The 22,204-nt window shown below is 39.6% G+C and overlaps 1 protein-coding gene across 1 annotated transcript in view; it reads right to left on the minus strand.

Annotated features, from left to right (window-relative positions):
- The window catches only part of LOC124260093 (tyrosine-protein kinase Src42A-like), a 47,269-nt gene continuing 25,065 nt past the window's right edge, over positions 1-22,204 (minus strand). The window contains 6 exon segments of the mRNA XM_046694343.1: positions 1-1,305; positions 2,512-2,668; positions 3,578-3,630; positions 3,633-3,755; positions 4,680-4,838; positions 7,386-7,554. Coding sequence (XP_046550299.1) covers positions 1,088-1,305; positions 2,512-2,668; positions 3,578-3,630; positions 3,633-3,755; positions 4,680-4,838; positions 7,386-7,554 — 879 coding nt within the window. The 3' untranslated portion in view covers positions 1-1,087.

The following is a 22,204-nucleotide window of genomic DNA, read 5'->3' on the forward strand; positions in this document are numbered from 1 at the left end:
TATTATGTTTGCGTTTATCATGATTATGACTACAATTCTCTCAGCAATATTTGCCAATATCTGGATTAATGTTCACAGTTTATATCCAGGAAGCACAAATTCTGAGGAGAAAATTCTAGACTGTGGTAAAATGGAGCAGTAGTTTGCATGCATCGTGTGCAGTACAACAACGTGAAAGGGCTATAACTTACAACTCTATGTACAAGCAATAGAGGGGGGCATGTCAAATGCAGACACTCATATTGGTAAATTATCCTTAACAATTCAATTACTCATCATAAGTACTTTTTTACATAACAAATTTGCTTTAGTTTTCTAATATTAAAGTAAACAAAACACATATCTTAAAGAAACTCTCAATAACTATCATGTTTATCGAAACATCATGTCTGCAGTTTTGAGATGCCCCCTCATTTTCCAGCATTTCCCATTATCACTATCACTCAGGACAACATGAAAGACCGGACAAAGTCACATGACAGGTCACATGACGAAAGAGACATAGAGGTGATCGACCTATATCAGAAGGGGGGCGACAACTGTTTGCTAGTCATGTAAAAGCACTTAAGTACTAAAAGCACACTCAGTATGTCTCTGACAAGTGATTACTACTGATTTGTTCTAGAAATTTCAATTAAAAAGACAAAACGACACAAAGTCACAACAAGTTAAAAACAGTTCTCTCTGCAATTGTTCAGTAGGAAACCAGTGCAATGAGAATTGCAATGTGAATCGTCACGTGAAACCAATGTGGTTTCGCAATGGGAAACCGCTGCGATGCTAGTGTGGGTGTCTGTAGCGGCACACAGTACTGATTGTACAATCGTCTCTCTCAGCACCATTGAAAGTCAACAATGTCTTGTCACTGCACTAACTCACAGACAATATCACTACATCTTACACCATCTTTGTGTCCAGTTTCACACCTAAAACATCCATCATTTCCACTGCTTAGAGCACTGCTTGCTGTAGTTTGACATCACAAGCTTCAACACGGTGAATATATCCCACAATGCATTGTCCTGTCAAGCCTCGTACAAATTTGAGCGGGTTTGAGATTAAGTTTGGTCCATAATGTTTTGTGTTCTTATCGCACATACGATGCCTCCTTGTACTCGGAGGGGTCGACTGACAGGGGGAAGAACTCTTCTAGTTTCCACTGCAGTGTTTCGAAAGTGGGTCGTTCGAGCTCGTCCTTCCTCCAGCACTCCAGCATGATATCGTACAATGTCTTGGGGCAGCCAGGTGGGCAGGGCATGCGGTAGCCATGTTCCACCTGGTGCAGTACCTCGGCATTTGTCATTCCTGAAAAACATACAACTTTATCAGCAAAAATGCTCGAGTAAAGATTACTTTGTCTTAGATATTTGTCTTAGAACATGTTAGACAGCAAAACATCATAAACTTTAACTTTGGTGTTCAAGGTGGTGATGACTTGAATTAAATTTGCTAGGTCTGCCTGTTTGCCCAATATTCTACTGACTCTTCCATGCTTATATGTTACTAATGCCTAACATCTTGGTGAGGTACAATAAGCTTATGCTTCACATACTGTCCCCATGTAAGGACCTGGATTTTCAATATGAGTTAACTCTTGAACAATAATTCTCTCACACAGTCACTCTTGATTGATTTTTCGCTGAACCCTTTACACAGCTGCATAAGTGAGTGAGTGAGTATGGTTGCATAAGTGAGTGAGAGAGTATAGTTGTATGCTGCTTGTAGCAATATTCCAGCAATATCACAGCTGGGAACACCAGGAATGGGCTTCACACATTGTATCCATGTGGGGAATCAAACCCTTCAGCGTGACGAGTGGACGCTTTAACCACTAGGCTACCCCACCACCCCCACAGCTGCATAACTTTCATCAATTTCATATACCATCTTGTTACAATCTTTTGGGCGTGACATCAAAGCAAATTGATTCCTCAAGTTGGTTGTTAATTTTGTCACTTAGTTTCAATTTGGACTTCAACAATGTCCGATGATACAAGTTGAGACACTATAAACCGATTTCATAATGGTCAATACACAACATGATGTAAAGCTAAATAAAGACACTCTTTGTGAACATTTAATCTTTGTGATTTTCTTTCATGGACTGCCATATTTTTGTATGAATTACGCATTAACAAATATTATTACTTTATATCAGCATAGCTGTCTCAGAATATACACAGAAAACAAGAGCCTAGTTAAGTCTCTGGAGGCATGTACACAGTCAGTCAAACATCAGTTTCAAAGTAAAAATCTGATCCTTAGCTATTCCTTCTAAATTCATCATTTTTTGGTTGTGTCAAACATCGGATAAGTCAAAGTATTTACTTAGGCACCTACAACTTTGACACAAACACATCTGTAGTTTGAAACCATTGCAGATTGATTCAAAATGTCTTTAGGTATTTTGTCTCGAATTGATAATAATAAAGTTATGTTCAATAAAAAATGCAAGCCCAATAGCTAATTATCAAACTGAGTAAATCTATAAAATCATGCACAATGCCATACCTGGATAAGGCACCCGTCCGTATGTGACAATCTCAGTGAGCAGGATGCCGAAGGACCAGACGTCAGACTTGATGGTGAACCTGTTGTAGTTGGCGGCCTCGGGTGCTGTCCACTTGATGGGGAAGCGAGCTCCGACTCTAGCCTCATACTCATCCTCCTGATGTCGGGCACAATGGAGATATTATATCATCACTAGCATCACACACTCATGGCAACTCTAAATATTTGTTCCAGTACATGTTTCTCCTAGATTTTTAGCATGTAGGTGTTGGAGGACTATATATATAGCTCATCTGTTCTAAAACAAGATTCCTACACTCACACATGACATAGAACCTGCATTTTTTGAATGTTGCAATCTCAGACATACATGACGCTGTCAAGGTTCAAAAGATGTGTCAGTTAATGTTTGATGATGTAAGTGAAGGAAATGTGCGTTATAGTGCCACCTCAAAGGAACATCAGTAATATCATGGGATTTAGGTCTTAAGGTGCAAGAATGTGTCAGCAAAGAGTTCATGGAGTAAGAGTTTATCGCCGCGACTCAGCAATATTCCAGCTATATGGCAGCTGTAAGTAATCGAGTCTGGACCAGACAATCCAGTGATCAACAGCATGAGCATCGATCTGCGTAATTGGGAACCGATGACATATGTCAACCATGTCAGCGAGCCTGACCACCCGATCACGTTAGTCGCCTCGTACGACAAGCATGGGTTGCTGAAGATCACTATTCTAACCTTGACCTTCACGGGTGTGTTCATGGATGTAGCACAGGAAAAGTGCTCACAAAAAACATAATTACAGCAAATTTGGGAACTGTTGCAGCTAAGGACACATTTGAGAATCTATTGAGTTGTACATGAGACCACTGGGACCCTGTTCCCCACTTTAAATGCTTACATGTTACCTGAATTGTTCACATGTTATCCTGCCCATCATATCTTCACACACTCACACAAAATACAGAAACCTCCATCTTGGAAAGGGAAATTAACTTGTTTTAATGCTTTATTAAATATAGCAAAACTGATTCCAGCAGAAGGTCATGCATTACTGGACTTACCTTGATAACTCTGGCTAGACCAAAGTCAGCAATTTTGACGTTGTTGCAGTCCCAACAAGGATGTTCCTGGCTGCCAGGTCTCTGTGGATGTAGTTCTGTGATTCCAGGTAGGCCATGCCGCAAGCAATCTGGGCTGCAATATCAATGAGCTGGGGCAGCTTCAGCACTCGGCCCTTGCCTGGAAACATAATCAGATCAGTGTTAATATAACGTGATCATTTGTTTTTATCATACTTAAATGCCACATCCAGTACATAGAAATTTGAAATTTCATTTTAACCAAGGCCCCAAAAAACAAACCATGTGTCTTTAGGTTAACATGAAATTATAAAACAGGGTCGGTAGGTAGGGTGTATCTTTTTTTTCTTACATTTCTTTTTTAAACGCACTCGCATATTTTTCATAAAATCACATATTTATGTAATGTCAGGCACCAGTTTTAAAAGAAAAGAGGGAAAAGCAGTTTAAAAATTTAATAACTGAAGCAACAACACTTACTAAATTTGACATTTATGAAAAACAAGAGTAAGTGAGCACAGGTCACATATAACCACTAGGCTACCCCAATCGCCTAAAGTTTTCAACATTGGGGAGGACATACTGTTGGAATAAAGAAATGTTTAGGCTGTCTTTTTTTTTTTTAGTAAAATGGATAAAAAGTTTAGGGTCGGAAAGTTTGATGATGGGGTTTGGGATTGTCGGGGAAACCGTAAACACACATATTTTGGTTTTTGCCCAATCAGCATCAAGCAGTCTTTATTAGTGAAGGTGTTGTTAAATGCCACATCCGGCATTCACCCTAACGCTAACCCTGAAATTTGGAACATCGTTTTAACCAATCAGAACTAAGCACTCTTCATCTAATAGTTTGTCGTTAAATGCCACACCCAGCATATGGAAATTGAAACCTCATTTTAACCAATCAGAATATAGCAGTCTTCACTGTGTCATCAAATGGCACACTCAGCAAATGGAAATATGATGCCTCATTTTAACCAAACAAGTATTCAATGTCATGGTAGAAGATGAGTGAGTGAGTGAGTTTGGTTTTATGCTGCTTTTAGCACAGCTCCTGGTAGAAGATGAAGCAGGTTCCACCTACCCTGCAGGTATTCAAGCAGGCTGCCGTTCTTCATGAGCTCGGTGACGATGTAGATGGGCTCGTCCTGAGTGCACACAGCGTACAGCTGGATCAGTTTGGAGTGTCTGAGTTTCTTCATGATCTGAGCCTCAGCCAAGAAGTCCTTAGGGTCCATGGTGCCTGGAACACAGGATGAATAACAAGTGTTTTTACTTTTATACAATGTCTTGCATAATAACCAGTCTGGCAAAAGATGTCTACAACCCCAAAGTCAGCTCATAGCACTACTTTCTGCTTTTCTATGAAAACATGTTGTCTTTTATTAGCTTGGATTACTTGGCCAAACAGAATACTTCAAGGTTAAGGTTAGTAGGGTTTTACAGGAACTCATCTGTACTCATAAATGTAGAGGTGAATGTAGAGGTGAGGTGAGGTGGGTGAGGTGATGGGTTTATAGTCGCACTAAAGAATATTTCGCTCATATGATGACGTGCATGCTTGTGTAGGTGTGGCTGCTTGTACTAGCCCAGACTTAAGCTGGTTTTATAGTGCTAGCCCACTGAGATACCATGCCGCAGTGAAGCATGAATACCCCACTCAGACACATTATACTGACTCCGAGCCGACCAGTCCTTGTTGTACCCATTAATGTTGAGCACCTTTTTTGGCGTCTTTTGGTATGACGCGACCGGGGGTCAAACCCACGACCTTCCATTCTCCGGGCGGACACTCTGACCACAACACCACGGAGGCGGACACTCTGACCACAACACCACGGAGGCGGTCCATAAATGTAGAGAATGGACTCAGAAAAAATAAATACTGCATCAAGAAGGGTGCCTGACAATAGTTAGGATACCAACAGCCGATCAAGATCAGTTATAGGTATGTTACATTCCATTGATCAATCACGACCAGTGTGTACACAATCCCTGTTTCATTCCAGACACGAAAGTAATTATCTACCTTACAGAACACTCATAATTTACAGAAGCCTCATTCTGTGCAAGGATCCCCACCTTCATAAATCAAGGTCAAACCCGGGGCCAGTCCAGTAGGTGGTAGAATGTATCGCAGACATATGACAAGAGTCCAACACACATGGTGTTGACACTTATGTGTGATGTGAAACCACTCAGCACTAGGTGACATGGCTGACTCAGGTAAAACATGGGCACACCTAACACTGCATGGGTGGAGGTGTCATATATCACAGAGACAAGTGTTTCCTGGTGTGAAGGTTCCACAAAGGAGCAAAGAGAACATGTTTAGATGTGACTTCCTGTATCAAAAAACACACACAGATGAACTGATCCATCAGTTTGAGTTTTGGGCCCACTGTCACAAAACACTGCCGTGACAGTGGTAGCTCTCAACACTGCACAATATTACCAGCTTACTGATATTCTGTGATATCCTTTTTAAACATTATACATACTGCAAGGCAACTTTTGGCAACTACACTACCCTATGTGTGAGCACTATTATCCCTTTATTATCATGAGTGAGTGAGTTTAGTTTTACGCGCACTCAGCAATATTCCACCTATATGGTGGCGGTCTGTAAATAATCGAGTCTGAAAAAGACAATCCAGTGATCAACAGCATGAGCATCGATCTGCGCAATTGGGAACCGATGACATGTGTCAGCGAGCCTGACCACCCGATGCCGTTAGTTGCCTCTTACGACAAGCAGGGGTTACTGAAGATCAATATTCTAACCCGGACCTTCACAGGTTTTATTATCATGAGAGTATGACTGGAACAAATATTGATATATCTGAACATGTGGTTGAAACATATTTTTATTCATGAAAATGAATTGGGATTGTGAACAAGCATTACTGCTTATGTTAACACTGCTCCCATGCAACACAAAATACAAAATTAAATGGAGGATGTGACGTCATCGATATTGACTATTGCATAAAAAAAAAGGCCATTAGGACGTTTGTTTTCAGGCTGCCAAGTTACTAATGTGTCAGCAAGAGGTGAGGTGAGGTGAAATTGGGTTTTACATCGTACTCGAGAATATTTCGCTCATATGACGACGTGCATGCGTGTGTATGTGTATGTGCGGCTGCTTGTACTAGCCCAGACTTAAGCTGGTTTTATAGTGCTAGCTCACTGAGATACCATGCCGCAGTGAAGTATGAATACCCCTACTCAGACACATTATACTGACTCCGAGCCGACCAGTCCTTGTTGTACCCATTAATGCCGAGCGCCAGGCAGGGACCAACAAGTACCATATTTTAACGTCTTTATGGTATGACGCAGTCGGGATCGAACCCGCGACTTTCCGCTCTCCGGGCGGACGCTCTAACCACTACACTACGGAGGCGGTTGTGTCAGCAAGAATATAACACAGGTAATGTGTTATTTGATATGATGGGTCCAGAAATTTATACAAGTCAGAAATGAAAACTGGTTGTTAATCATAAGAATTAACGGTCATGGAGTTATGCACTGAGTAACAGTATTTGGCAACAGAAGTCAACAAATAAAGTCTCTGTGTTTACACCAGAGGCACAATGACGTCTGCCCATACACGGAAACCAGAGAGTGCCCTACTTGAAGCATGCAAATCATAATGTAGACAAAACCATATAATTTCATCACCTGGTGAATTGTTTGCATTAAAATCTGAGCTAATTTGATTCTCTTAATCATTTTAACAAATTGTCCACAATTGTGATAAAAAGTTTTATCTGTGCTTGCTACCCACCTGGTTTGAGGGTCTTGATGGCAACAGGAGTGGTGTTGTTCCACAAGCCTTCCCACACCTCACCGAACTGGCCGTGGCCGATCTTGCGGATGAGTTTCAGGGAATTCTTGGGGATCTCCCACTGGTCCTTGGTGTTGTAGGACAGACCAACAGTCTGGGGCTTTTCCACCTGCAACACAAGGATGTGGTCATTAGAGGTGAAATACAACATCCAACTCACAAGGTCATAGTATGACATACATGCATAGAGCCAAACACAATCAGCTCATTTCTTACAAAAGCAAAGGTTTCCCTGTGTTCAAAATCATTTCTCAGATTGCAAATGTTTGTTTAGAAAAAACCAAGTCAAACTGAATAATCTTGAACAGTTTCTAGTGAGTAAGTGAATTTAGTTTTCAGCAATATTTCAGCCATATGGTAGCGGTCTGTAAATAATCGAGTCTGGATCTACGCAATTGGGAACCGATGACATGTGTCAACCAAGTCAGCAAGCCTCTTACGACAAGCATGGATTACGCCACTTTTAGCAATATTCCAGCAATATTACGGAGAGAGAAACCGGAAATGGGCTTCACACATTGTACCCATGTGGAGAATTGAACGACACAACAAGCGAACGTCTTCACCACTAGGCTACCCCAACGCCAGTAATTAAATGAAGACCAGACAATCCAGTCATTGATATTATAACAATTATGACAATCCAGTCATTGATATTATAACAATTATGACAATCCAGTCATTGACATTATAACAATTATGACAATCCAGTCATTGATATTATAACAATTATGACAATCCAGTCATTGACATTATAACAATTATGACAATCCAGTCATTGATATTATAACAATTATGACAATCCAGTCATTGATATTATAACAATAATGACAATCCAGTCATTGATATTATAACAATTATGACAATCCAGTCATTGATATTATAGAGATCCACGATGATACAGCAGGGTATGATGACATACCATCTACCAAATTATCGACTGACCACCGACCCATCTGGTCACCTCTTAGGGCCAGCAATGGTTTCTGGGGGCCAGTTCTAACCCAGGATACTGACGGGGAAAAGCTCCACTAAACAACCAGACAACACCACTGTCGTGTTATTCAACTAAATTGCTGGACTCATGCCCAGCCTTGTGGTTATGGGCACAGGCCAACTTTCTCTAATCAAGATTTATTTTCCATAGCTCCGGCTCTTATAACTGTCTTGGGAATTACGCTTTAATTTCATACAGGAAACCGTCTAGATAAGTAATAGACATACCAAATGTTTTATCAATCAACAATTAATTCGATATACAGTTGTATATTTTATAGATATTCCAGATTTCGCCACCCACATGCACATGCGACCTCTACTCAGAATATTAAACATACCCATCAATAAATATTTTGTTCTCATTCCTTCCAAACACATTGTTCTCCATTACTGACTACGTTGACTCATATTTGCTTCACTGGTACAACATGCAGCATCCACCTCACTATGTTCAGAGCAACAATACCATGATTACCCATCCAGTAAATAAAATATGCATTATTATTCACGATGATTCACCTCTTCATCATCAACTAACATTACTGCCAAACAAGCCTGCTTCAGATAAAGGTCAAATTCTCTAACTCTGCTTCAGCTAAGTAATTACATGCGATGTCACAACAATGACAGTTGTCTTGTTTTTCTTGACCATCCCCCCAAACCTACTTCTGTCTTTAAGAATGTAAATCAATCATTCCTAATGTTATTGATTTATGGCTCTGTTGAAATTCGAAATACATAGCAGGTGTTTACCCAAAGCTTGAAGTGATGCCAAGTGATAAGAGTTATGTCCCTTTGATATACAATTTGCAATACTACTCAGGTGGAAAATAGGACAATTCACATCCTTCCTGAGTGCTGTGGAAGGGCATAAATTCTGGATATATTTTTTGAAATAATATTGTAAGAATAAAACACAATGTTTAATCTATTGCCTAAGCGCTTTAAATGCATAACTCTGTAGATAGTTTATAAAGAAAATTTAACATAAACAAAACACCACAATCAAAGAAAACACACCCCAAAGACCGAACAGCCCTGGAATTGATTAAAGAAAACAAATAATACATTTCAGCACAATTGTTCCATATGAGCGACAGTTTTATTCAATGCCTCTTTGTACAGTATTTCAGTTATATCACTGCATGCAGCTTGCTGTTGGAGGAAGGCATAAGCTCAAGCACCATTGTTCCATATGAGCGAGTGGGTTTTATTCAATGCCTCTTTGAACAGTATTTCAGTTATATCACTGCATGCAGCTTGCTGGTGGAGGAAGGCATAAGCTCAAGCACCATTGTTCCATATGAGCGAGCCAGTGGGTTTTATTCAATGCCTCTTTGAACAGTATTTCAGTTATATCACTGCATGCAGCTTGCTGGTGGAGGAAGGCATAAGCTCAAGCACCATTGTTCCATATGAGCCGAGTGGGTTTTATTCAATGCCTCTTTGAACAGTATTTCAGTTATATCACTGCATGCAGCTTGCTGGTGGAGGAAGGCATAAGCTCAAGCACCATTGTTCCATATGAGCCGAGTGGGTTTTATTCAATGCCTCTTGAACAGTATTTCAGTTATATCACTGCATGCAGCTTGCTGGTGGAGGAAGGCATAAGCTCAAGCACCATTGTTCCATATGAGCGAGTGGGTTTTATTCAATGCCTCTTTGAACAGTATTTCAGTTATATCACTGCATGCAGCTTGCTGGTGGAGGAAGGCATAAGCTCAAGCACCATTGTTCCATATGAGCGAGTGGGTTTTATTCAATGCCTCTTTGAACAGTATTTCAGTTATATCACTGCATGCAGCTTGCTGGTGGAGGAAGGCATAAGCTCAAGCACCATTGTTCCATATGAGCGAGTGGGTTTTATTCAATGCCTCTTTGAACAGTATTTCAGTTATATCACTGCATGCAGCTTGCTGGTGGAGGAAGGCATAAGCTCAAGCACCATTGTTCCATATGAGCGAGTGGGTTTTATTCAATGCCTCTTTGAACAGTATTTCAGTTATATCACTGCATGCAGCTTGCTGTTGGAGGAAGGCATAAGCTCAAGCACCATTGTTCCATATGAGCGAGTGGGTTTTATTCAATGCCTCTTTGAACAGTATTTCAGTTATATCACTGCATGCAGCTTGCTGGTGGAGGAAGGCATAAGCTCAAGCACCATTGTTCCATATGAGCGAGTGGGTTTTATTCAATGCCTCTTTGAACAGTATTTCAGTTATATCACTGCATGCAGCTTGCTGGTGGAGGAAGGCATAAGCTCAAGCACCATTGTTCCATATGAGCGAGTGGGTTTTATTCAATGCCTCTTTGAACAGTATTTCAGTTATATCACTGCATGCAGCTTGCTGGTGGAGGAAGGCATAAGCTCAAGCACCATTGTTCCATATGAGCGAAAGTGGGTTTTATTCAATGCCTCTTTGAACAGTATTTCAGTTATATCACTGCATGCAGCTTGCTGGTGGAGGAAGGCATAAGCTCAAGCACCATTGTTCCATATGAGCCGAGTGGGTTTTATTCAATGCCTCTTTGAACAGTATTTCAGTTATATCACTGCATGCAGCTTGCTGGTGGAGGAAGGCATAAGCTCAAGCACCATTGTTCCATATGAGAGCGAGTGGGTTTTATTCAATGCCTCTTTGAACAGTATTTCAGTTATATCACTGCATGCAGCTTGCTGGTGGAGGAAGGCATAAGCTCAAGCACCATTGTTCCATATGAGCGAAAGTGGGTTTTATTCAATGCCTCTTTGAACAGTATTTCAGTTATATCACTGCATGCAGCTTGCTGGTGGAGGAAGGCATAAGCTCAAGCACCATTGTTCCATATGAGGCGAGTGGGTTTTATTCAATGCCTCTTTGAACAGTATTTCAGTTATATCACTGCATGCAGCTTGCTGGTGGAGGAAGGCATAAGCTCAAGCACCATTGTTCCATATGAGCGAGTGGGTTTTATTCAATGCCTCTTTGAACAGTATTTCAGTTATATCACTGCATGCAGCTTGCTGGTGGAGGAAGGCATAAGCTCAAGCACCATTGTTCCATATGAGCGAAAGTGGGTTTTATTCAATGCCTCTTTGAACAGTATTTCAGTTATATCACTGCATGCAGCTTGCTGGTGGAGGAAGGCATAAGCTCAAGCACCATTGTTCCATATGAGCGGGTGGGTTTTATTCAATGCCTCTTTGAACAGTATTTCAGTTATATCACTGCATGCAGCTTGCTGGTGGAGGAAGGCATAAGCTCAAGCACCATTGTTCCATATGAGCGGTGGGTTTTATTCAATGCCTCTTTGAACAGTATTTCAGTTATATCACTGCATGCAGCTTGCTGTTGGAGGAAGGCATAAGCTCAAGCACCATTGTTCCATATGAGCCGGTGGGTTTTATTCAATGCCTCTTTGAACAGTATTTCAGTTATATCACTGCATGCAGCTTGCTGGTGGAGGAAGGCATAAGCTCAAGCACCATTGTTCCATATGAGCGGGTGGGTTTTATTCAATGCCTCTTTGAACAGTATTTCAGTTATATCACTGCATGCAGCTTGCTGTTGGAGGAAGGCATAAGCTCAAGCACCATTGTTCCATATGAGCGGGTGGGTTTTATTCAATGCCTCTTTGAACAGTATTTCAGTTATATCACTGCATGCAGCTTGCTGGTGGAGGAAGGCATAAGCTCAAGCACCATTGTTCCATATGAGCGGGTGGGTTTTATTCAATGCCTCTTTGAACAGTATTTCAGTTATATCACTGCATGCAGCTTGCTGTTGGAGGAAGGCATAAGCTCAAGCACCATTGTTCCATATGAGCGGGTGGGTTTTATTCAATGCCTCTTTGAACAGTATTTCAGTTATATCACTGCATGCAGCTTGCTGGTGGAGGAAGGCATAAGCTCAAGCACCATTGTTCCATATGAGCGAGTGGGTTTTATTCAATGCCTCTTTGAACAGTATTTCAGTTATATCACTGCATGCAGCTTGCTGGTGGAGGAAGGTTTGAGCTCATGCATTTCCCCTTTTGGTAAAACACATTAGTATGGTGCGGAGAAACATAATCAGTGCAAATTGTGATTTGATCCTATGATCATAGGTTTGCATGTCTTTTAAAGGGATGCACCTCTTCACAAGTAACTGCAGCACTTAGAAGTCAAGGCCAACTGTACCAAAGTAGATACATGAAGGGGTGACAGGAAACTAGAAAAAACCAAATCATAGGAGAAAACCCGGATTCCCCCTTAATTAAAATGTAATCAGAGCAAAATTAATGCTATAGAGCTGCAGATGCTGACACCTGGGAATGTGAGTGTAATTCAATATGCAGTGATGACACGGACATGTTAGGTTGTGGTGGTGTAGCTAGCATGTTATCACTCTGAACATAGCCCATGGTAAACTCTGGCAGTCCCAGCTGGGCTGCTGGAACTCTTCAAGTGTGCAGCCATCTCTGTCAAACCTGTGGCCTCACAGGGACCATCTCAATCTCACATGTGAGTTTATAATGAATCCATAATGAACGTATCATGTCAGAACTCATACAGGCAACAGGCTCTCAGGTAACCTTGTTATATAGATTAGCATGGGCATATTGAATGTATTAACTTTAAACAGCTGGATAAAGTCCAACCTGTCAGTGTGGTCATTTCAGCTTCAATAATAGGAAGTACAATGCTGGCATACAAGGATGTTTTACTGACAATGAGGTTCCTATTCTAATATATACAAATTTCTACTACATCCTGTTTCATATTATGTTCATTAATGCAAAGGCTATTCAAAAGTAAATACTGCGTAAATACTGCCTTTTCTCCTCATCTCTAAAACTGCAGAAAGTCTGTTAATCATTAACGCATTTAAAGGTTGAAATGAACTTCACATTTTGCTCCCTCTTTTCAATTAGTTTTGCTACAACTTTCAAAGGTCACAGTATTTGAAAATCTTGAGTTGTTCCCTGACAAAAATACAGCGGCAGATGGCCGCCTCATAGCCTATCCTGGATCTCATCTTCTAACAAATACGCAAAAACGCATTTCCATTTTTAAATCTTACAACTCAAGGAGCACGAGTTGCATAAAGGCAGTTTCGTCGAATTGTTTTTTTTCCTTCTTACTTTCAATGGCTGCTTGCAGCTATGACAACCGGTTGTATGTTACTTACTTTTTCAAGCACAACAGTCAGTTGTGTTGAAACAGGCCTGTAACGTGCTGACTAAGGCTTTTATATGATTATTGATTTACACATCCAGAACACAAGGGAAGTCTTGTACGTCAGTCTCATCTAGACATGACAGCACACAAACCTTTGAGAATCGTTGTTGTTATATGCCACTCATGGTAACATAGTATATGACCATGTAAATAACTGGACAATTCAGTGATGGACATCACAGTACTGATCTGTGTAATTAGGATATGATAACATGCATGATCCAATCTGAATACCGATCCTGTTACCTGTGACATGACAAGCATGAGTTGCTGATGGCCAATTCTAACTGGGATCTTCATGGGGCACCAATATTTAAGCACTGAAGAATCTGATGATCAAAATCAACTTGACTACAAATGGCATATTACATAGGTACTGACATGACTTTTCATTTAAACACTATTTTCTCATTTAATATAACACCAACAGCCAATTCTGAATCTGGGCCCCGTTCCTCAAAGCGACTGTAGCGCTAAGATGATCGTAACTCCCATATTTTAACATAGATTAGAACTGTCATAGAGCTATGATAGCTTTTTGAGGAATGGGGCCCAGTACTGCAAACTCTATTTGCTATATTTATTTTTAAATGAGTCTCAATTGTTTTCAGTATGGTAGTGAGTTGGGTTTAAACCTGCTAAGTCTGGTATTCCTGCTATCCGCTATATCATGGCATGTCAGCTTGGGGTAGGATGAAAGAGCAAAGTGATACAGGTCTCAGGTATTTACCACTTGGGTGGGTGAGTGAGTGAGTGAGTGAGTGAGTGAGTGAGTGAGTGAGTGAGTGAGTGAGTGAGTGAGAGTGAGTTTACACCGCTTTTAGCAATATTCTAGCAATATCACGGTGGGGGACACCAGAAATGGGCTTCAGACATTGTACCCATGTGGGCAATCGAAACCAGGTCTTCGGCGTGATGAGCGAACGCTTTAGCTTCTTGGCTACCCAACCCCCACTTTGGTGAAACCCACAAGCATAGGTATGGTGCTATCAAGCCTGGAAACTCAGGCTCACAGGGATTCAAACCTGGATCATAGGTTTCTGGCTTACCCAAGAGAAGCACAGTGAATTGTGGTATCGCAGATGACCCAGCCAATCATATCACCTGTTTCATTAAAATTAACTCTTATAATGGAAATTGAAATATTGAATTGTGCACAGCTCAACCTATTTATACAAACTGAAAATCAATAGGAGTCTTGAAATATGCCAGCATTCCGCTGTTTTCATCCATTGTTACAACCACTCTTGTTTCCAAGTCACAGCTTGCCTGAACATGTGTTGAATATGAAATTATTTATAAAATATCATTCATTTTGAAACATGCACTATAATTGACAAAATCAAAAGAGACATCTCATTAATGCAAAATGCATTTATGATTTCATTTTTTCAAAGCACTGACAACAGAGCCCTAAGCACTGATTTCGGAAGAAATCATTAAGTGACTTCCTGGTTTTTGTGACACCAGTAGCAAGTGCCCTAAACAAGCACTTGCCAGGTCGAGTGTCAGCGGATGACGGGACGTCAAGTGGAAAGAAATTTGACGAGGATTGCGAGAACTATTGTAGCTTAGTGCAGGCCTCCCATTAAAACATACTCTGATGCATTCCCCTAGATTTTTACTGCTGAATCAAAGTGAGAGCATAAAAAGCCTGCCTGTGATCTGCTCATTAATTTCCATCTTCAGTATGTCAAGGCCATTGCAGCTCTACGCCAGAACATCAAAGTAAACATTTTAACAAAAGTTCCTTTATCAATATTTGATAAAATTATATTTGTCATGTTAAACAGTGTGCCTTATGAGCAAAAATGTGATAATTAAGGTATCAGTTTGAAGGGTTGCATGTTTTACTTCTGTATTCACCGATACAACCGAAACATGATCCCCCTGACTCATCCAAGCTACGTAATTATTCTAGGTGCTCAGGTCAAAAACACTGAACACATATGGCATTCTCTAGTCTCTAAATGGCTGTCAAGATGGAACCCAATATAGGATGTATTTTTCCTTTCAGACAACACTTCTGAATGAGTGAGTGAGTGAGTGAGAGAAGAGAGTGAGCAAGCAAGCAATTAAAGCATCCCGGTACAACATATGAATCCTACCAGTTCAAGATACTTTCAGAAATGATTCGTAACAACCAATGAGTACATAACATCAACTAAAATCCCTTTTACACATCACCAATGATATTAACTATGAAATAACAATTCTAATCATAAATCCAAAAATCAAAGGCAATCACAAAACATAACCAATATTTAGAGAATAAATCAAATTTTATTGGGAATAATTAATGCAATACCAAGCTGGTGGCGTAACAAGAGATGGGCACTATCCAGCACTTAACGTCCGCAACTCCCCATGCTAACAGCCACAATCATTACGTGTTGCATTATTTACAATCGTGACTCACCCCAAAAGAGCTGAAATACACACAGGGTAATCGATTTCACCCCTGTCTAATTTCCACTTGAAGACTGAAGACTTTGAGGGAACATAATAGCCTAGCCATGAGAGAAATGCATTGAATGAATCCTGCCAAAGTATTTGCTTCGAGGAAGATGAATCACACATGGAAGTCATGAAGCCGTGAATAACACGTATTATTGCTGGTCTGGGGCTATGGGTCTATAATAAAGAGTAATGGTATGTATGTATAAAGAACATGACTTCGGGCAAGTAAATCTTTGCTCTGATGGATAACCGTGTTTCTTATTATTAGCCCTCACTTAGTTCAATCCAGCCATTTAAGGTGACAGCAACTGGAGCAAAAACCATTGTCAGTAGGGGAGTTATATAGATCTACAGTAATTGACGCAACGATTAAGTTTATTCTCAACCAAAGAAGGCTAAATGTGGCACTGAAGAGATTCCCATGATAACTGATTTATTATCTGTACAATAAACATACCAAATAATCTTACAGCTGGAGCCTTAAATAAAAATATTTAATAGAAAAAAGAAAATATTTGAATATATAGCTGATAAACAGTTATTATTATTAGGGCTGAAATACTAATGTAAAAAGGCAAAATGCAGAGAATGTACCATGACTATATAAAAATATTTTTCCTTACTTCTCTTTTCTGAATTCAACTACCAATAAATAATTTACTTCAGGACGAGACACAACATCGTAAATCAATAAAATCTAACAGTAAATCCCTCAAAGCTCCAATCCCTTCTAAACGCCAAAGTTACAAATATCACATCTTCAATGCCAACAGCAAGTGTCATGTTATTGATTTTTCTCCACATCAAATTATGGCCAGCTTGGCAAATCCCCAAGTGGACTGATCTTTCCTCATGGCGTGTGCACAATTGCTTATTAATGTGACATCACTTGCACACTGTCACTGTCTGACACTGATACCCATTCAAACACATAATCTATGTACATGAGGTAGGCTTGTGGGTCACGTCGACCTCGGCCTTTCAAGTTGGGAGGATCACATACTAGTTGTCTTGTGTACATACTCAGCAACCATTCGTGCCATGTTGTACACAGCAGGCGGTTTGCATGGAAAATATCAAATTATGAGGAGAATTTTTATGAATTGATGGCAAAATCCAAAGGTTTACAGTTATTCTGTGTGTCTAAGCCATTCAGAGCAGTAATCTACAGCTTGATGAAGGAACTAAATCTTGTACTTAAATGTCGCATTGAAATAAGTGCAGTTTTTAAAATGCTATCTGTCAAGATTCGTATAACTGAGAAATGATAAATTTTGGGAACCGATGACATGTGTCAACCAAGTCAGCGAGCCTGCCTACCCGATCCCGTTAGTCACCTCTTACGACAAGCATGGGTTACTGAAGGTACATTCTAACCAGGACCTTTCCACGGTTTCCCAATATAACACTCTGTATATAATTGAGTTAACGAATTTGTTAGAGAAGTGCCCTTGTACAACATGTGAGTGACCTGACATTGACAATGTGTGAGTTTTATGATACAATATTGCAGTTAAATCATGGAGCAGAACAAATCTGCACCAGCAAACCAAAGTCTTCATCTATCTTCAGAGAGCTAACTATTTAACTACCACCCTCACAAAACAGTACAAAAGAACAAAGAATATATCACAATTCCCTCAGGCCATCATGTTGTAAAAGATCAGGAAAAGACACGAGCTTTTAACCTGGGGTCCGTAATAGGAAACAGTGCTAGCCTTGCTCCAAGGCTGTACTGAATGCTGAGCCCATGGATGTATAGTAATACTATCCTTCGAAGAGGCAAGTCTAGATAAGTGGACAGTCTAAGGATCCCAGTCTGTTATGATTTTTTAGAAATTATTAATTAAACTATTAATTTTTACCATAGAAACTTGCGCTGGTTAAGTTGGTGATACGGTACTCTGAGGGAGTGTACTGTAGTGTTGGGAACTGGTTAAAATCTCATAATTGATGATTGGTTCATTACTACCGATCAATCATCGAAAATAATTGGTTAGCGTCATTTATGAAATTTGTTAATGCACATTAAAATAAGGGGAGAAAAATGTAGTTCTTCTGGGGTTTTTTGGCAAAATTTCACTTCTTTAAAGGATGACTAGTATGTTAGGAACATAAATTTCTTGGAATGTTTAAGATAAATTCAATCATGACTTGAAATGAGCTTGTAGTGCTTACGAAATGTAACAGACAAAATCAACCATGTGAAAAATATTGTTCATGAAAACAAGTGTTCCAGAATTGTTTGTGTTCGATTATGAGAAATTATTATGATTGTTTGCTTGGTCGTTTTGTCACTACGACCATCTTCGATTATTTCAATTAATCGGACCACCACTAGTGTACTGTACACACTAGGACAACACAGATAATGAAGTTTGCTCGTGTCTACTTAGGAAGATACTGTGAGACTCCTGTCTCATGGATTCCTCTTTAGCCATAATGCAGTCAGTGACTATATTAAGTTCAGTAACAGAAGATGTGCTCTGAACTTGATAAACCTAATTCTTCAAAGCACCTGTTAGCTTGAATTTGTTTGGTTACATAATGCCCTTACTCTTAATGCATGTGTTTGCCACAACCATAACAGATCAAAGGAGTTTTTAAACAGGATTTAGAACCTGAAGTTCTTAAGACTAATCAGAGAATTTAAATACCTTCCTTGTCAAGCATGTGCATCTTCACATGAGGTGAAATGGGGTTTAACGCCATACTTAGGAATTTTTCACTCATATGATGACGTGCATGCGTGTGTATGTGTGGCTGTTTGTACTAGCCCAGACTTAAGCTGGTTTTATAGTGCTAGCTCACTGAGATACCATGCCACAGTTAAGCATGAATATCCCACTCAGACACATTATACTGACTCTGAGCTGACCAGTCCTTGTTGTACCCATTAATGCCGAACGTCAGTCAGGGACCAACAAGTACCACATTTTGGTATGATGCAGCTGGGGATCGAACACACAAACTTTCTGCTCATTGGAGAAATAAGTATACTATTTGAGCTAATGGGCAGTATATAAGGTCAGCACTGCTGTATTCTCTTCCAAAATTCAAACTTCACTTTTTACAAATTTTGGTTAGTGCTTAGAGTTTATCTAAGCCTGCACAGAGGCCAATATTGGTATGATGTCTTGAGCAAATGTCAGAGTGAACTCCCAAATTAGATTTAAAAATATTCATGCAAGGTTTTACCTCGACACGCAAACATGCAATTATTAGTTTTAGAGGTCCTTGCCAGCAATGTGAGGGTCCTATGAAGAACAGTTTAGAGAACTGTACGTTTTGATAATTTGTTTAAAGCCTGGACTGGGATTGGGATAGAGAACTTTGACAATGGGCCATTTTCAGCTTTATTAGCCATTTTCTGAATTTAGAATGGGCCACTACCCTTGTATCAATAGTAAACTTCAAAATTTTAATGGGTCATTTTTTATTCTAATGTGCAAAATGGCCCATGGCCCTGCCTTTCCCAATCCCTGCCTGGAATTTGTGTGTACTGGACTCACATGTGGGTGTCACGTAAAAACCCTGTTCATGTTAATATTTCGTAGAGAAACTGTATCTAAGCTAACACAGGAATAGCAGAGAATTCGTAAAGCTCGATGTGAAAATACCTAAAAATTTCTGAAAACATCTTTTAAGTAATCCCTACAAACAAAATAATTGTTAATTTTAAAATTTGCCTGCCATGGTTACTTGGATTATGACAGTGTTTGAGCACCTCCCTAGTATTTCTTTATACTAAAGTTCACTTATGCAGTTAACCTATATCTCTGGGGTCAGGATAGACCCATGAATGTTATGTGGTATCTACAGCCAACTGTCTACTATAACAAGGATTAATCACATTGTCTTGCTATCAAGGATCCAATCTAATTACATCTTACAAGCTCTCACACAAACACCAGACAACTCTTCTCCATGTCTACATTGTATGTAACATTGGGCTAGGGTTGTACATATGGTGAACATATCTGACCATCTGTCTACTAGGGCTGCAACTTGGGTAAATGAGTTTAGTTTTACGCCACTTTTAGCAATATTCCAGCAATATCACGGTGAGGAACACCAGAAATGGGCTTCACACATTGCACCCATGTGGGGAATCGAACCCGGGTTTTCGATGTGATGAGCGAACGCTTTAACCACTATGCTACTCCACCACACAGATACACTATAAGGTTTTACGAATGTGTACCAACAAATACGAATATTTATTCAGGAATGCCTTAAAATAAAAAATATTTCATGTAATTGAGCGTGAATCATTACAAGACTACTGTCTACTGCACATATTGTACATTGCTGAAACATTGGGTGGTTGTGATCTGCCAGAAAATGATCAAATACCATATTTCATCAAATAAATCCTGAATGTCCAACAAACATCGGGCATAAAGCAATGTGCAACAGAATACAAGCTTGTTCTTGTAATATACACAATATTTTTTGTTTCAGTTGTAAAAAAAATAGTTTTATGTATTTATTTTTTGTTTGTTTCATATAGCTGGAATATTGCTGAGTGCAGCATAAAACAAAACTCACTCAAAAACTGTTTCAGTTATATATTACTATGTCCATGTTCTGTCTACTTTCATTTTGAAGAACTAAGATTCTATTGAATGTCAGTTTAATGGTGACTGCAGCTTATGCAACAATCTAGTTGAATTATTAGACGCTGAGTCACTAATTACTGACAGCCCCCATTATCCACTGTAGTTGGAAGCATATCAAACAATGAACATTAGAGCACTTCCTGGTGGAATACACTATCAACAAATTAGGGCATGTTCAATACATGCATCATCGCTATATGGTGTTTGAAGTCCATTTCAGGGACGTCCAGTTCTGTGGACAGTATATACAGACCCCACCTTACACAACTACAGGCACTAGCCTGAAGCCAACTTCCAGTTTACTTGTATTTCTAAAAGCAGCTGAATGTTTAAACTAATGCTTAGTCTCTGAATATATAATTTTGATAGCAACAAATAAACCCATTTAAATTGAAAAGGAGCCCCAAGGGGATGGAAAATTCAGGACCTGAGGGAATATAGATTTGCTTCATTTCGGGCTTTAGCATTGCAGAGAGGGCTAGGCAGTAGGGTAAATAATGTGGTTCAGGGGCTGTGAGACAGACTACTGAATGTTCAATCTTGAACTGAAGCCACAAAGCCTGAAGGAAGAGTCAAACTTGAATCTTGTAGTGTAAAATAAGCTAAACATTATCATGATCATTTCTTGCTATCATTTACACAAATACATGCTCACCTACTAACCCAAGTAATAATTCATAATGGTGACAAGGCATTAAACACACTGTTTTGGAAATAATCTCATTTTGTTTTAGAATAATATGCAGCGGATTACAATATGCAGCCTACTTTTTGCAGAAACAGATTTGAGAAAATAACAATATACAGAATCAAAGACTAGTGTTACTTCAGGTGAAGTTGCGACAGAAATACCCTTTGAAATTTATTACTGCAAGACAAGAATAGCTAACACTGCATAAGGATCATTAGTAATAACCGTAGGGTTAAGGAAACTGTTTCCAGCCAGACAATAGACAGAGTCAACACATCTGAGCTCCTTGGCAACCAGACAGGATATATCTGCTGTTTACTACACCTCAATGCTTTTTAATTTGTATAATGAGCGGCCTTTAACAGCAAAAGAAGAAACAAAGCAGTCCCTACCTACATCATCCCTAAAACAAAAACACTGAATTTGTTCTGTGGTATCAGTATATCTTTATCCATTTAAGACAAAGACTCTTTTCATTGGCAGTAAGTCAATGAAGGGTGGTGTTTCTTAATAGTATTTATTTATATATACATATGTATGGGTATTTATATAGAGCTATAGTCCATCCCATGTACATGCATGCTCAAGGCACTTTTTTTCCCTCGATTATTGGATGTCAATCTCAACATCATATATTTCAATATCAACTCCCTGGGAAGCATACAACTTGTTCAGCCACTAGGTGCACCAAGTTAATGTGACTTTCCCATATCATTCGAGGTACCCATTCACAGCTGTATATCTTCATCCATTTATTCTAGGAAGAGATCCTGATCATTGCTGTATG

Source organism: Haliotis rubra, unplaced genomic scaffold (genome assembly GCF_003918875.1).
Source record: "Haliotis rubra isolate DU_JTF1 unplaced genomic scaffold, ASM391887v1 Scf75, whole genome shotgun sequence".
Taxonomy (NCBI): domain Eukaryota; kingdom Metazoa; phylum Mollusca; class Gastropoda; order Lepetellida; family Haliotidae; genus Haliotis; species Haliotis rubra.